General features: G+C 57.4%; 1 protein-coding gene across 9 annotated transcripts in view; it reads left to right on the top strand.

The window, feature by feature from the left end:
- EXD3 (exonuclease 3'-5' domain containing 3) overlaps positions 1-15,597 on the top strand; it is a 248,383-nt gene that overhangs the window by 219,779 nt on the left and 13,007 nt on the right. The window contains exons 20-21 of one of the 9 annotated variants that reach the window (XR_005955746.1): positions 1,934-2,049; positions 2,706-3,028. The exons of 6 other annotated variants lie outside the window; for them this stretch is intronic. Coding sequence is in view for 1 of the 3 variants with exons in the window: in XM_041474919.1 (XP_041330853.1) it covers positions 1,751-1,789 (39 nt within the window). In the remaining 2 variants the exon portion in view is untranslated. Of the gene's footprint in view, positions 1-1,750; positions 1,805-1,933; positions 2,050-2,705; positions 3,029-15,597 lie in introns of those variants that run through there. 2 more of the 9 variants (XR_005955745.1, XM_041474919.1) reach the window with 2 other exon arrangements.

Genomic DNA, 15,597 nt, shown 5'->3' with positions numbered 1-15,597 from the left:
GATTTAGATTAGATATATGGAACTTTTTTACAAAGAGAGTGGTGAAGTCCTGGCACAGGGTGCCCAGAGCAGCTGTGGCTGCCCCATGCCTGCCAGTGTCCAAGGCCAGGCTGGACAGGACTTGGAGCAGCCTGGGACAGTGGGAGGCGTCCCTGCCCATGGCAGGGATGGCAGTAGATGAGCTTTAAGGTCCCTTCCAACTCAAACCAGTCTGGGATTCTGTGGTTCTATGATTTGAAAGCAGACTGGAGCTCAGGGGCTCTTTGGGATGCCTCACTGGGACTTGTGGAGGTGCATGGGGCAAACTCCTAGCACTTCCAGCCATCCATGTATGGAACACATCAGTCAGGACAGGAAGCGCAGGCGGGCCTGCTCCGGCATGGACACCTCCTTCCTGAAGGGCTGGATCGGCCCATGAGGACAGTCCTGCTGGGGCTTCCCTTGTCTCAGCATCCCAACCCCACCGTGGGGTTTGAGCTGGTGACACTCACTGGTGGCAGCCCCATGTGCCAGGAGCCGTGGTGACTCTGCCTTGAGCCCTCCCCGAGTCCTGAGCCCCTCCTGGCCTGTGAGTGCCTCCATTCCCATGTCTCATCCCTTTGGCTCTCTGCAGAAGAGCTGCTCGTGGTGTGAAATGTGGTGTCAATTCCTGGCTGTTTGGGAGCAGTTCTGTGCTGCAGTGGTGCTGACATGTCTGTCCTGATGCCACATGTCCCTGTCCCGGGGCTGCACTCACTGACAGCCCCCTCACTGTTACCCCAGAGCTCGGACATGCAGTGACACGGCCTGGCAGGAGCCCAGCCCAGCCCATGGCCCTTCTCTTTTTTGTTCTCCTTCTCTCCCAGCTATTGCCATTACCAAGCTGTGCTCCCTTTGCAATTCATTCCCACCAAGCAGGCACCTTGTTTCATGCTGCTTGTAAGGATTCGCTGCCCTTTGGCAGAGGTGCCCCTGTGCCCTGACACCGAGCTGTGTGGTGACAGTGCAGCCTTGCCACCCCTATACCAGAATCCAGGGATAAACCGTGGCTAGCCCGTGGGTTGCAGGTTGTTTGCCAGGATGGTGATGAGCTTCCCTCCCGGCGGGACTGGGAGTTAGGATGGTTCCTTTGAGAACCGCTGTGCCACCCGCAGTCAGGAGCACCGGGACACAGGGACACCCGCCCGACGGGCTGGGTCTGCGCGGGCACAAACTCACAGAGATGAGCCGAGTTTGAGCCGACACGAGCCCGGCATCATCTGCTTTGCAGGCGAACCAGCGGAAATCTGGTGCTTCAGTTTCCAGGCACCCGAGAGCAGCCATATTTTGGGGGTGCTGAGCCCTCAGGCAGCGAGTGCAGCCGCGCCCGGCCTCACCGCCCGGGGCAGGCCGGGCCAGCGCCATTTGGCCGCGGCAGCGCCGGGCCGAGGGCGGGGCGGGGGCGGCCGGAGGGGCCCGATCGCACCTCGGCCGGAGATGAAAGAGCCGCGGGCCGGGAGATGAAAGAGCCGGCGGGGCCGCGGCGGGCGAGCACGGAGGGGAGGGGAAGCCCCGGGAGTTGTTTTTCCTCTCATCTCTGCCGCGCAGCAGGACAGCGACAACCAGCGCCAGGCGTTCCCAGGGTCCCCTCCCGGCTCCGGGCAGAGCATCCATCGGGGTGCTGCGTGGAGGAGGGAAGGCTCTGGGCTGTCTGCTGCAGGGGGTATAATAATCTCTCCTTTCATAATTTTTGTCATGGGGGGATAAATGCTATCTTCTTTGCCTGAGACAGAGGCTGCGGGAATCCCGGGGACAGCCAGAGTCACCATGAGCCAAGCAGGTGTCCCCGGGGCTGCTGAGGATTCTCTGCTCCCGAGGCCCCTTAACCTCCAGCACTGGAGCCGTGTCCCCAGAGGCTCCTGCAGGGCAGGGCAGAGCAGAGGCTGGCACTGACAGGCACCTTCGCCTTTCCCAGGAAGCCTCAGACCTGGAAGATTGGACTTTGATGTGCCTTGGACTTTGAAGCTGAGTCTCCAAGACCAAATGGCAAGCCACTGCTCCCAAAATATTCTCCCCAGGGACCTGGTGAAGGTCTGTTTTTAGTTTCTTTGTATCGCTTTTGGATGCAAGAGCTTGTACAAGGGTCTGGGCTCTTGCTTTGAGGTGCTTCAGCTGTGCAGGTACCCATGAAATGGGGCTGAGCAGGAGCAGTTCCCACCCAGCTGCTGCCTCCAGGGCAGACCCCAAGTCTGCTCACCCCAGCAGCTCAGACAGAGTTCAGAAGGGTTTATCCTCCAGCCCTGGCCCTGTGTGTCCCAGAGTTCTGCCAGGCTGCAGGATTTGTGGTGGCCAGGGGCCCTGGCTGGCTATGGCTGCAAGCAAAGGCAGTGAGGAGCAGGGCACTGATCCCTGACACGGCAGAAGGGGACCAGGCTGCAGGGACCCACAGAGAGTTGGGTGAAGATGCTCATGGAGCCAGACAGGTCTCCAGCTTAGCTTCTGCATGACCCAGACTGCAGTGTGCTCATCCCTTCATGGACTGGGTTGAAAAATTGAGAGAGTCTCTTGATGCAGCTTAAACTGTTGTGTTTGCAATTTCATTGCCTCAGGGTTATTTGGCTGGTCCTGGACCTCCTCGATTGGGTTCAGGTAGACCTCAGGTGGGGAAGCAGAAAATCCAGAACTGCCCTCTAAACCAGCCCTCTGTTTGTGTCTCCTCTCCTGTTTATCACTGCTCTCCCTGGCAGGCCAGGGCTGTCCCCTGCCCTGAGGACCACTCTGTGCATGGCCCACACTGGACCCACTGGATGCCTGGAGCTGGGGAGCAGGTCTGGGCAGCTGGGCTGGGATGAAGACACTGGACAAACCCTCCCAGCTCCTCCCTCACAGCTGCAGCAAGTCTGACAGTGCTCTGCCTGCTCCTCCCTGGAAAACACCAACTCTTTCAAGACCCACGGGGTTCACTTGGCACTGGGAAGCCTGGGGACAGTGGCCTGAGGGACAACTCCTCTGTGTGCCTCCCCTCCACACCAACTCTCCCTCCTCTTGCCTCGTCTGCCCCGGACGCTGGGTAAGGATCTCTTCTCATCTTGCCCTAAGCCTCACAGGCCTGGCCCTGGCTCAGTTCCTGGCTCAAAGGTGTTTCTGAACCAGGGACAGGCAGCAACAGCTCACCCACATTTGTCTCCATCACAGGGACACGTGTCAGGGTAGGGCAGGCTTTGCCCTCACCTCTCAAGCACCAAGACACCTGTGTCAGGTGAGGAACTAAACCTCACCTCTTAGTGTCCAGGTTTCCCAGGACACTAAGAATGAACCAAGAGCTTTCAAAACCAGCCCAGAATCACACTGGGACAGAGCTTGCATTACTGTGCCTTTGCTTCCCTGTGAATTCCAGTCCTCTGACATATTTAGATCAAATCTGATGGCCCAAATCTGACTGCAGCAACTGAGAGAGAAATGACCCTCCAAAAAGAGCAGCCCAAAGAGCCCCTGCATGTGCTCCGGGCCGCCCCGGGCCACTGCACCCATGCACAGCGGAGCAGCCAGGCAGCACCAAAGTGATTCACCAGCTTTAATTCAATTACTTTGCAAAGCAGCGTGAGGCCAAGGCGCCTCCGCAGGATGCACGGCAGCGGGACGGCTCCGCAGGCTCTGGGAGCTGCCACTGACAGCCCGTGTGAAACAGCTCAGTGGGCTGGGGCAGTAAACGTGTGAGCCATGCAGAACCAACCTGCCTGTGTGCAGCAGGACCTGCCGATGGAGCTGGGGCAGCAGAGGGTCACCCCATTGCTGGAGTGGGCCAGCAGCTCATTGGGGGACCTGGAAAAGCCTCCCAGCCCTTTGGGAGTGGAAGGTTGTGGGGTCAAGGAGGAAGCTGCCTCCAGAGCTGACTGGAGGTGGAGGTAGGCGTGGAAGGAAACAATAGAGAGGAGGAAAAGGACTCATCCCTCCTTCCTTCTGCTTCCCTCATTAGAAGCATGGACCTAGTTGAGGTTCCAAGGCAACATGAGAATCTGGAATTTGTAGGGTCTTGCAGGGATGTGTCCCCAGGTGTGGGGCTCCTCAGGAATTCAGCATCTGCTGTGGCCTTGGGCACCTCTCAAGCCCACTGCCCCAAGTTGTCAAGGGTATCCAGCCATAAATGAGGCAGAACAGGTATTGTTGATTTGAAAAAAAAAACCAGAAAAACCCTTTTCACTTCAAGACTTCTCCTCTGGCCCTTTCTTTATCTCAGCCCTGAGCAGCTGTCATGCCCTAGACAGGTCTTGTTTAATTAAAAACTTGAGTGGGAGGCTACTACCCCAACTGTTCATCTTCTCAGAAGACATCTGCCAACATCTGGCACAGGGAGTCCCAGTTCCAAGTGATGCCTGTCCCATCCCTGCTGCTGCCATGTTCCCAGGGAGGCCAGAGCTGCTGGGCTCAGTGCTCATCTGGCCACTCTGAATGCTGAGCTGGGGCTCAGCTGTTGTGCAGACGGATTTTTCCATGGCCCAGTGATGCTTTCCCAGTCTTGCTTCCCACCTTTCAGGGCAGCCTGAAAGCGAGTGGGCGTTTCAGACCTTGCAGAGCCTGACCTGCTTTGGTCAGTGGTGGGAGAAGAACCAGCTTGAGCCCTGCAAACTGCTCAGGGGGAGCCTGAGGGAGCTGATGAGGGTCTGCCAGCCTGGGGATAGGAGACAGCTGGGGCAGTATGCCCAGGGAAGGGCTCCCTACTGGAAACCCCAGGACAGGGAGTCCCCCTTGCCCCCTCCCTTCAGCTCCATGCACCCCTCTATGGGGGGGACAAGCCAGGGGGACCCCAGGCACCCCGGGATGGGGAAGAAAGATCCCTCACCCTGGGGAGGCTCCTCCTGCTCCAGCCCAGCGGAGCAGCCGGCTGACCCCCAAGCGCAGAGCCCCGGGCACCCCTCGCTCCCTCTGGTGCGGGTCTGGGGCAGGCGGGTGGGCTGGCCCCGGAGCCCCCGCTCAGTGCCGTAGGGTTGGGTTTTCCCCACTCCTGGGAACCAAGCGTCGGCTTTTGTTGGCAAACAGAGCGTAGCTTTCATGTGAAAAGGTTAGTACAGTATGTTAGTTCCTAGGGAGGGGATAATAGAGTCTGATTCTCACACCCCCGGGGCCGCGAGGTGACAGCAGCACGGGAGAAGGGTATTTAACACCTTCGCCTTGGGAACCTTTTCCCTTCCCAGCGTGCCCCCGCCTCGCCGAGCGCAGGGAGGAGGAGGAGGAGGAGGGCGGTGTAACGCCTTTGTCTCCGCTTCCCTCGCACCCCGACCCCGCTGCACTGGCACTCGCACCCTCAGAGCCGGTAGAAGAGCCTGGGAAACAGTCGGACAATAGTTCAGGATCTGGCTCCTGTCACCGGCTCGTGGTGTCACAGTCTCCCCAGCTGGGGCACACAGGGAGGGTGTGGGTTGTTGTTCCCAGTGGGATGGGGTCTCTGGGGGACCATAGGGATGAGCCCCCTTAGCGTGTGCACAGCACGGGGGTGGGTGCCCTCAGTCGGTGTCCCCACGGCTGTCACCTCCCCTGCTGCCTGGCAGCCGTGTCTGTGCTAGGACTGGGGCTCACGGTGCCACCTGGGGCACCCTCAGTGGATCAGGATTCAGGGACAGATACATCCCCACAAAGCCTGGACAGCGCAGCACAGCCCAGGTGCTGCACAGGGATGATGTAAAGACCCTGCTGCCTGCCTTGCTTTTCCTAGAAAAGTCAAGATTTCTTCCAAAATCCAGCCTTCCTCCCCATCCCGCTGCAGTGAAAGGACAAGGACAAACTCTGTAAGCGTGTGGCACCTGGGGACAGCCCTGCATGTGGCAGTGATCCCCTCCAGGGCTGTCAGCCATTCACAGTCACATGCCATCGGGGGGGACCAGATATAGATTGGTGTTGCCATTTTCTTAGGGGGGAGCATCCAGTGAGGGCAGGCACAACACCAGAGGAAGGGTTCCCAGGGGTGATTGCCAGCACAGTGACAGGAACCTCGGCCCTGGGGCCTCAATGGGCCAGGATGAAGCTCCCCCAGGAGCTGCTGCTGCTTGTCTGACTGAGGGGGCAGAGCTGGATTAAACCCATGGTTGCTGTATGTATTGAGGCAGTTCAGTTCAGACTGCCCATGCAGGAGCTGGAATGTCCTCAGAGCAGGAGAGACCAGTTCTGCCAAATTCCACCCCATGGGATGCCAAATTACAAGTGTCATTGCTTGGCCTGTCACACTGCTTGGAGTCTCAGGGCAGACACTTTCCCAGCACTTACTGATCTCAGAAATGGCACATTTTTGGAGTAATCCTTTCCTGGGTGACCTGGTTCTGATGCTGAGGTTGCCCATGGGAAACCAGCAGCTCCCCAACCCCCAGGAGTGCCTGTCCTTGGTCTGCTGCTCCCACTGGACTGTGCTCAGGTGGGACAAGAGTTGCTGCAGGGCAGTAGTTCAGTGACACTGTGTCCCCTCCATGAGGCTGGGTCAGACACCAGAGCATCAGGGGTGGGATATTTTTGCATCTGGTCTGTGCCTGCTAGAAACAAGGTGGTGAAGAATTGCTGCAATTAATGTCCAAAGTCAGTGTTTAATAATGTGGAGAGCTGTGCCAGCTCACTGTCACGAGACCTGTCCTGGACATCCAGGTGATTTTAGGGGGGTCTCCAAGCTGCTGTGCTCCAGACTGTTGCCTTACAGGGCTCCTCACTCCTGGAACTGCCTGGCTTCACTGCTCTTTTGGGCCATTTTCTTTTTCTTTCATTCTTTAAAATAGCAGGACGCCAATTCTAGCCTCAGTAGATTTTCTGACATCATCTCTTGAAGGAGCTGCTGCCTCCTGCCCCTGCAGGCTGTGCACCCTGGGCTGCTGCCCCAGCAGGTACAGGGACCCCAGCTCCCATGGTGGGGAATGCAAAGTGCCAGGGATGGCACTGCCACGATGGACCTGTCTGCATGTCCCCTTCTCCAGCTGTTCCAGCCTGGATGCCTTCTCCAGAGTGGGAGGCAGCAGTGGACCCACGCTGGCATGGAGGGGTTGGAGAGGAGCAGGTTGTCCCCTCTGGTGTGTGGGTTCACATCATCCCTACGCCCAAGGAGCATCTTTCTGGGTCAGCCCGCACCAGCCCGCTGGCATCGGAGGGGATGATTTCCAGCTGGGATGGCCCGGGCCTGAGAAGCAGACATTCCCTTGCTCGAGTGTGCTGAAATGTTTAATTAGAGTTTAACAGCAGCCTGGGAAAAAGATGTCTTGTCATATTTCTGGGCTGCATTTCGCTGTGGGGCCGCGGGCTCCGTACGGGAGCCGGGGCAGACCTGCGGCACAAAGAGCCCTTTATGAGCCGCTCCCGCGCTCGCCCCGACCCTGAACTTTCCCATCAGCTGCTGGCGCGGTGCCCTCGCAGTGCCCGGGAGGGAGCCGGGGACGGAGCGCGGCTCCTCCTCGGAGCTTCGGGGTGGTGCTGCAGGAGAGCGGACACGGGGAGGTGTCTGCAGGAGAGGACATCCCTCTGTGCTCGGACGCTGGGATGAGCCCGAGATGCCCTGCTCTGGTGTGGCCTCGGCCAGGCAGTGTGCTGGCCGTGCACGTGGCAGGACGCCGGGATTCGGCAGGATGGGACCTGGGGACACGGCGGTGCCTGTGAGGGTCCCTCACCCAGCTGTTCCTGAAGGTGCAGCCCACACTGATCACAGATTTCATTTCACAGACCCCAGCAGGACGCAGACCTCAGTCCTATTCCTCTGCCCCAACAATGGGAAAGGAGGGGAAGATGCTCAGCCCTGCCCAGCTGGTGGAGGCAGCAAGGTGGAAGGACAGGATCCTCAGCCCTCTCCATCACCCCCTGGGCACTGGGAGGGCCCTGGGGAGCACAGCCATTATCCCAAGGAAGCTGGAGAGGAATGTGAGGAATGAAGCATACACCTTTCTGCTCCAACTTCACCCCCACAAATTGCCCATCAGCATTTTTCACTCGAAGGTATTTTTTTCTGCAGGGTGAAATTACAGTTCTGCCACCACTCACCTGCCCAAGTCCTGTCCGTCAGGGAAAGGACAAACCCAGGCGTGGCAGGGTCAGATCACTCCTGTCATCTGCCCCAGCTTTGCCTTCTCCACTTGGCCACTGAAACATAGACAGCAACTCCCTTGGGCCCAGCAAGGGCAAAAAAAAATATGCCACATTATTGCCTCTTTTTACCTTTTTGTGTGTGTGACACAAGCCTGTGATGCTGTAGATCGCTCCCTGCACCCCCTGCTGCTGTGGTGAGGAGCTGTGGACAGGTTGGGCCCCCCATCACACCATGGTGACCCCACGTGTCACCAACACGCTGGGGTCATGTTAACACATCTGGGAGGTGTCAGGCTGGGAACATGGAGAATAAGTGCCCAAGGTTTCCTGGGGTTTGTTCTTATTCTGGCAGCAGAGGTCTTCCCCTGCTCCCAGGGTTTTCCTCTCGCTGGTCCCAGCTAGCAGCCAGTGTGTCTTCTCTCCGAGACTGCTCTGGGTAGCCTTTTGGAGAAGTTGTGTGTGAAGAGCTGGTGTTTTTCCTCGGGATGAGATGCAGATGGTTGATCTCAAAGAGGGTGGTGGTCCCTATGAGCCCCTCTGTGCTGGGAATGCTGCCCGAACCCAGCTGTGCAGTGCCATGCTCTGCTCACTGTGGGAAGAGCTGCACCCTCAGGGTACATTCAGCCCTTGCCTCAGACAGGGACAGCCTTCCAAAAGTGCTTGGCAGCAGCCTGGTACTGACCCAAATCCACCCCTTGTCCACCCTTGCCCTACCAAAGGTTTCTCAGTAAATGTTGGGCAGTCCATGGGCCTTCCCCCATGGCATGTCCTACAGCCACACCCAGAGGTGTGAAATCCCAGAGGTGACCAGCATAAATCCTACCCCACAAGGGGCTGTCTAGAGAGAAGGATGCTGGCACACCTGCAGTGAGACACTGGGCAAAGAAACTCAGCAGAGCACAGGGCTCCTCCTCCTCACCTGTCCATGGGCTGCCTGGGAGCAACCCCCTGTCCACTGCCCAGGACCCCAGGGTCCCAGGACCCTCGGCTCAGGGATGTCCCCATCAGTGAGGCACACTCCATGACACCTCCCGAGCCCCAGCTTGTTCCCAGTCCTTCTTGGCCAAGCATAGGGTACTGCAGCCCTTTTGGACCCTGTCAGGGTGGGATCTGCCTTTTCTCTTTGGCTCCCTCCCTACACTCTTTGTGCCCAGGTGGTGACAGTTTTTGGAGTAGGCCCACACTCACCGGGACCATCCCCAAAGTGACAATTGGTGCCAGGCCAGGATAAATCAGTGGCCCATGTTCTGGGGACACCCATCTGTCCTCAGCCTCAGCAGCGAAGGCTGGCCTGGGGGGCCAAACACCTCTTCCAGTGCCAGTGGCACAGCCACACTGCTCATGTGAGGATCGTGATGGTGGTTTTGATTTTAGGAGTTTAAGATTCTGCTTCAGAATGAAACTATGCAGCTCTCCCAGCTGTGGGGAGCACAACCCCCTGGCATATACCATCTGCTTCACCACAGCCAAGGGTCTGGATCGGTGCCCGTGGCCAGGGCAGGGAGCAGCCTCTGGACCGTGCTGGAGCTGATTTGTGCAGCTGGGTTTTCCCCATCCCACAGCCCAGGGTTTGCCTGCCAGGGTGTGCTGACCAGAGGGACAATGAGCTTCCCACGTGGGATCTGGGAAGGCGAGGAGGTTGCCAAGCTGGCAGCAGTGCAGCACTTCCCCAGAGTGTCCAGGACCCACGTCCCAGCAGCCTGGGGGAGCCCAACCAGCAACTCCCTGCATTCTGCAGCCCTTTGGGCTGAGCTCAGCCTGGGGTTGAGCCCTGTCTGGGGATAAGCTCAGCCTGGGGCTGAGCCCTGTTGGGGATGAGCTCACCGTGTGGATCATCCCATCCTGAGGCTGAGCTCAGTTGGAGGATCAGCCCATCCCGGGGGTGAGCTTAGTTTGGAGATGAGCCCGTCCTGGAGTAAACCCTGCCTGGAAGTGAGCCCAGCCTGGGGGCTAATTTCAATATGTTGGTTAATCCCGGGCAAAACGTTTCTGATCCCATTTTCAGGTCTAATCTCAGACCAGTGACTGATCTCAGCCTGGACGTTGAGCCCAGCTGAGTTAAACCGGGGAGCTGAGCCAGTTTGGGCGCTAAATGCAGCCCAGCCCAGCCTGGATGCTGAGCCCCGGCAGCCCGAGCTGCTCCGGACTGTCCATCGCTGGGGTGGGTGCCAGCCCAGCCCACCAGGATTAGGGGTGCCCCACGCTGGGAAGGGGCACGGTGCCCCGCGCAGCGCAGCCGCATAATGCCCGGCTTGTTTGTGCTGGGAGCCTCCCGCCCCTCCTCCAGCCTTCCCAGCCTATTCTACCTTATGTGTAGGAACTGGTTTTTCTTCCTGGGCCATTGTTTCCGCTGGATTGGGTAGATTGCTCCAGGCCTCGCTCAGATTTCCTTTCTCACGCTGTTTTTTTTTTTTTTGTTGTTTTTTTTTTTTTTTTTGGTTGGGTTTTTTGTTGTTGTTGTTTTTTGTTTGTTTGTTTGTTTGTTTTTTAATATTCCCGTTTTCTCCTACTCTCTCCCCCCCCCCCCAATTAAAGTAGCAGGCGCTGCCCACCGGGATGGGGGCTCACCTCCTCCCAGCTGTGCCCCCTTGCTCACTGGCATTGCCCAGGACCAGGGGCTCCCACACCAGGAGCCAGCTCTCCATCAGTGAGTGCAGCCTCTGCCCTGCTCAACCTGCAACTACACACGAGCTGCTCGGGCTGGAGTGGCTCAAGTTCCCATTTTCCTGCAGCCCTGGCCACTAAATCAGGTTTATTTGCTTTAACAAATTGAAAGGGATGGGGCTGGTGCAGCCCCACATCATCAGCACGGGCTCTGCAGGGCACCTGGTGGGCTGGGGGCTGCAGGCATGACCCCAGGCCCTGAGCATCCCTCTCCCCTGGCACAGAACTGAAGTCCAGCTTGAGAAGGGACATCAACACTTGGCTGCTGACCTGGGTGGTGGCCTGGTGGCAGTGTGTCAGGGCTGTTGTGCATCTCCACCTGTGATGAAGTGTTCCTGACCTCAGAGCAGATGGAGGCATGGGGACCTGGCCTGCAGAGCTGCTCCCCAGCTCCTTCCCTCCTGCCACAGCACACCAGGAGCCAGGAGGATGTCCCAGTGCCTCGGGTGATGCTGTCCTCTACCCGGAGGTCTGGCAGGTGATAGGGAAGGGCAGATAGTGCTCTGATGGTATCTGGTTCCAGCTGGGGAAGGCAGTGTGTCCCCCGGGGGCCTCTGCATAGCAGACTTGGGTTCCCAGATAAAAATAGAAGCTGAAACATGAGCCCAACTTCCCTGGCTCTGCCTCTGCCCACATATCCTCACCCCACTCAGCTGCAGTGCTGGCCTGGGGAACCAGCCCAGGGCAGCCCCATGCCTCCCTGGGGAAGGCAGAGGAGAGGGCAGCAGTACGCTCAGGGACCAGATGGCCATGGAGGAGCAGAACTGGGCAGCCACCTGGCCCAGGGTGGCCCTGACCATTTGCACAGGGCTGAAAACTGCTCTGGGGAAAAGCAGAGAGCTGAGGATACAGCTTCCAGCCAGGCACAGCTCCAAGGGCTCAGCACTGGGCAGGGGAACAAGCCCCTGATGTACATTACACAGCTGGTCCCAGGACCTCAGTCAGAGGGAGGACAGCTGCCTGGGGAAGCCAGAAGGAGCTGGAATAAGGGTGGCTGTTGCTTAATACACAATAAAGATAATTTCTTAAAGCTTGTCCAGCCCCAGGAGCAGAGGACACAGCCCCCAGCTTGGCTGCATGTTCAGGGGAAGGTGCAGCAGGGAAGAGGCTTCATGGGCTGCCCTGGGGATTCCTGGGGCCCAGCTCAGGCAGGAACCCAGCTCACAGCTCAGCCAGTGAACCCTCGGGGGAGGATGAGCAGTGCTGGTGCCTGACTGTCAGTGACCTGAGCACGGGGATCCTCTAGACAGAGAAAAGCTTCGTCCCTTTGCAGTTTCCAGGGCTCTGACTCTCAAGGGCAGAAAATGTATCTGAATGACCTCTTCCATTTCTGGTGCCAAAACATGTTGCTCCTGAAGGTCTGGGGTTGCTTGGTAGCCAGATTTCCACCTGCATTTTAGTTTTGGTATATGAGCTGCCAGGATGTAGACCCTCACTCTGTTTCCAGTGCTGGGAAATTCCAGAACTTGATTAGAGCTTTTTTCCCAGCCCTGAGGTTCATCAGCCTCTGGAATCCTCTGACCAAGAGCAGAGCTCTCACCTCCAGCTGGATAAAACTCAGTAGCTTGATACAGAGGAGCAGCAATGAGCTGCATTGCAGGGAGCTGGGTAAATTAACCCTTCTCCTGCTGTGGCACAGGCTCTGGAGCAGACTGGAGCAGGAGGTGGGTGTCCTGGAATTGCATGACACAGGAGGGGCTAACCTTCACCCCAGGGTTGGATATAAAGCACATTTACAAGGCAGGAAGGTGCTGATGTAGGGCTGGAGGAGCCGAGGCACCGCAGTCAGTGGGGTGGGAAGGGACAGCTCACACCTCAGCCCCGGCAGCTCCTGGCACAGAGCTCACCCTAAACCAAGTCTTCAGGGATGCTGCGTAACCTCACTAGGAGGCAGTTATTACAAGTTTGCTTTGTTATTAAACTCGCCAGGAGCCTGTCCCGGAGCAGCACCCATGTGCTGGGTGCTGAATAAACAGGGCTCACAGCTACAGTGAAGGCTGGGTCAAGGGTGCTGTGGCAGCTTCAGCTTTTTGGGGTGCCCAGACCAGCTGGAAGGGAAGATAAGCAAGTGAGACTTGAGGCAGCTGAGAGGCAACTGGAGGGATCCAAGGGGGGATGTGTGCAGCAGGAGGCGGGTTGAGCATAATATTTTTTTCCTCTGGGAAATTCAGCTTTGCATGTGGGTTTAGGTGTAGTGTGGGGTGAGATTCTCATCACTGCAAAGGCCTTGAGGCACTGAAAAGGGCTTTGGTTGTCACCCCCGGCAGTGACGGCAGGGGATGGGGTTTGTGGTTGGGGACCAGCAGCGTCTGCGCTCCAGGGAGCGTGAGTGCAGCGAGGGAGAGAAGAGCAGAGCCCACACGGCCTGCTCCCATCCCTGCTGCATGCCGAGCCCCTTATCCAGGGATGTGCCTGTGCTTCCTCTCCTCTCTTCCCATCCCTGCCCTTCACCCCAGCCCACGAGTCACCTCTTTGCCCAGAGCAGCTGCAAACTGGGAGGTGGAAATGGAGAAGGGGGTGCCCTGCCAAGAATCCAGTGGGAGCTGGGGGGACCTGAAAGGGAGCCAGCAGCATCTGGGCTGCACAGACAAGGAGGCAGTGGGAGCTGGGGTGCTCCACGGAGGAGCCAGTAGGAGCTGGGGTACCTATGGAGCCTCCAGGGCTCTATCACCCTGACTCTCACTATCTCCCCAGTCAGAGGAACTCTGCTAATCTGCCCATTTTAGCCATGGCTGATGCTCCCAGACAAGCAAGGCCCTTGGAGCTGTCAGGTGAGCCTTTCCCAGAGCTTATGCAAATGATACTAATTAAAGGCATTCTTATCTGTTTGATTTCCCACACCTTTTGCCTCGAGGGGGATAGAAAACTTCATGTTTTAACTCCATATTTCGTGGCAGTTGGAAGAACTGCCTAGGGAAAGTGTTGGGAAATGCAGCAGGTCACTCCTGATGAGAAGAATTGGCTTATGCAAGTGTTGAAACACTTTATTATGCATGAGAAACCTTCCAGAAATGGATGACTAATAGCAAAGCGGGAGCAGAGAAAGCAGTGGGAAAGCAGTACCAGGCTGGCATGGGATCCATGTCATCTTACCAGCTTAGCAGGGTTGGGCTAGGTCAGCACTTGCCTAAGAGACCTCTCGGAGTACCTGGCTGGCAGTGAGGGAAGTGATGTTAATGATTCAATAAACAGAGCCCTTCCCTCTTTGTGAACCAAACGGCCCCTGGTGCCAGGATCCCACTGGCAGCCCTGTGTTTCCACTGGCAGCAGGTTACTGAGCCCAGATGGCCATGAAATCCCTGCTGCTGGATGTGCAGGCAGGTTTGGCGGAGGATGCCCAGGCTGCATTTCCATGTGGGAGCATCACAGCCCAACTCCCGGCCCGGCAGGAAGGGCTGCCCGGGTGCTGTGGGCACTCAGGCCTGTTGTGTGCAGAGAGCGCCTTTGCTCTCTGGAAGTACCAGGCTGACACACCCAGCATCTCCTGCTGGGGAGTTTGCTGGTACCCAAGGACAGGAACTGGACCAATGCAACAGAGCAGGAGCAGCAACGTGCACCTTTATGATTCCCAGGCACTGGTGATCAGAAGATCAGTGAAGAAAGCTCTTGGCATGAAGGGGAAGAGACATAGCCCAGCCAGCTGATCTCTGAGAATCCCCTTGGAGAGATGGCTGTCCCCAGCACTGCACCCAGAGGTGGCCTTTGAACCCACAGGGTGTGGAGATCTCCAGTAGGCTGAATTGCTGAGTTTCTGCTCTTTGGGCAAGGACCTCGAAGGTGCCACAGGGTAGAGCATTGCTGGAGGAAGAGGAGAGTGTCTGAAGGTCAAAGCTGTGGGTGCAGCAAGGGCAGCTGAAGTCACTTGGGAAAAATGTGAGAAAACAGACACGTGGGCAGATGGGCATGGTCAGCTCCTGACCTCTGCTTCACTTCTGCTGGGTTGTTACCTGGTTTTCTTTCACTGCCCTTCCCACCATCTCCCACCTTGCTGGGCACTCTGCTTTGGGTTGTAGGCAGGAGGTGTGCGGAGGCAGATCCATAATTCCCGGCCTTGGAGGTAATAGAGGGCAGCCTGTGCCGAGCCTGGGGCATCCTGCAATCTGGGGAGGTTTCAACTCTCGATAAGTCCCTGAAAGAAACTCCTGGATTCTCAAGGGCTGTGCTTTCACAACCAAAGGGAGAGTTGCAACCTCCGTCTGGAGGAGTAGCCCTTTCACCAGGTGATAGCCATCTTGGAGAGAGGGAGAAAGAGGAGAGGGTAGGTGGTGAGTAGGAAAAGAGATATCACTGCAGGTGGCTGTTGAGTAGTTCCATGACACAGGGAGCAGAAGACACCCAAGGAATTGCCCTGACATGAGCTGCCCTGAATTGCCCCAAAGAGTTCACACCGGGCACTGTTTTCCTTTACAGCAGGCTGGATCCTTTACACTGAGGATTTCCCAAGCCAGGAGCTCTCCAGGCAGAGAGCTCTCACTGGTAAAACCCCTGCCAAGGAGATCCCTCAGTGACGTTGGCCTGTGACGTTTGTCAGCAGAGCAGGTGGAAGGAGCCCTAAGGCCCAGAGGCTGTTCCAGGGTGGCTCCTCTGGGCAGAGGTCAGCATCACCAAGGTAACTCAAAGCACTTTGGAGATGCAGCTTTTAGGAAGGAAGGAGCAAAACTGACTCTAGTGCTGTCTGAACTGCTCATTTTCCAGGTGTTTTGGGTACCAGCCTACGTCCACCTGAGCTCATGCTGCCAGCCTTAGCCAAGCTCACACTGACTTCTGCAGCCCTTTTGGAGTCGCCGAAGGTTTGGCTCCTGTTATCTGCTGAACTTGAGTTTTCTTTCAGCTTCTCAGCTCCATGGGTGGAGGTGCAGAAAGAGGATGGGATGCTGAGATGGCCCTGGAGCTCCAGGCTCAAGCATCCAGTTGCTCGAGTCCTGGGAG

This window comes from Pyrgilauda ruficollis, unplaced genomic scaffold, assembly GCF_017590135.1.
Source record: "Pyrgilauda ruficollis isolate IOZ18807 unplaced genomic scaffold, ASM1759013v1 scaffold34, whole genome shotgun sequence".
NCBI classification, from domain to species: Eukaryota; Metazoa; Chordata; class Aves; order Passeriformes; family Passeridae; genus Pyrgilauda; species Pyrgilauda ruficollis.
The sequence above is the reverse complement of the archived record's forward strand: the minus strand, read 5'-3'. Positions and strand labels throughout refer to the sequence as shown.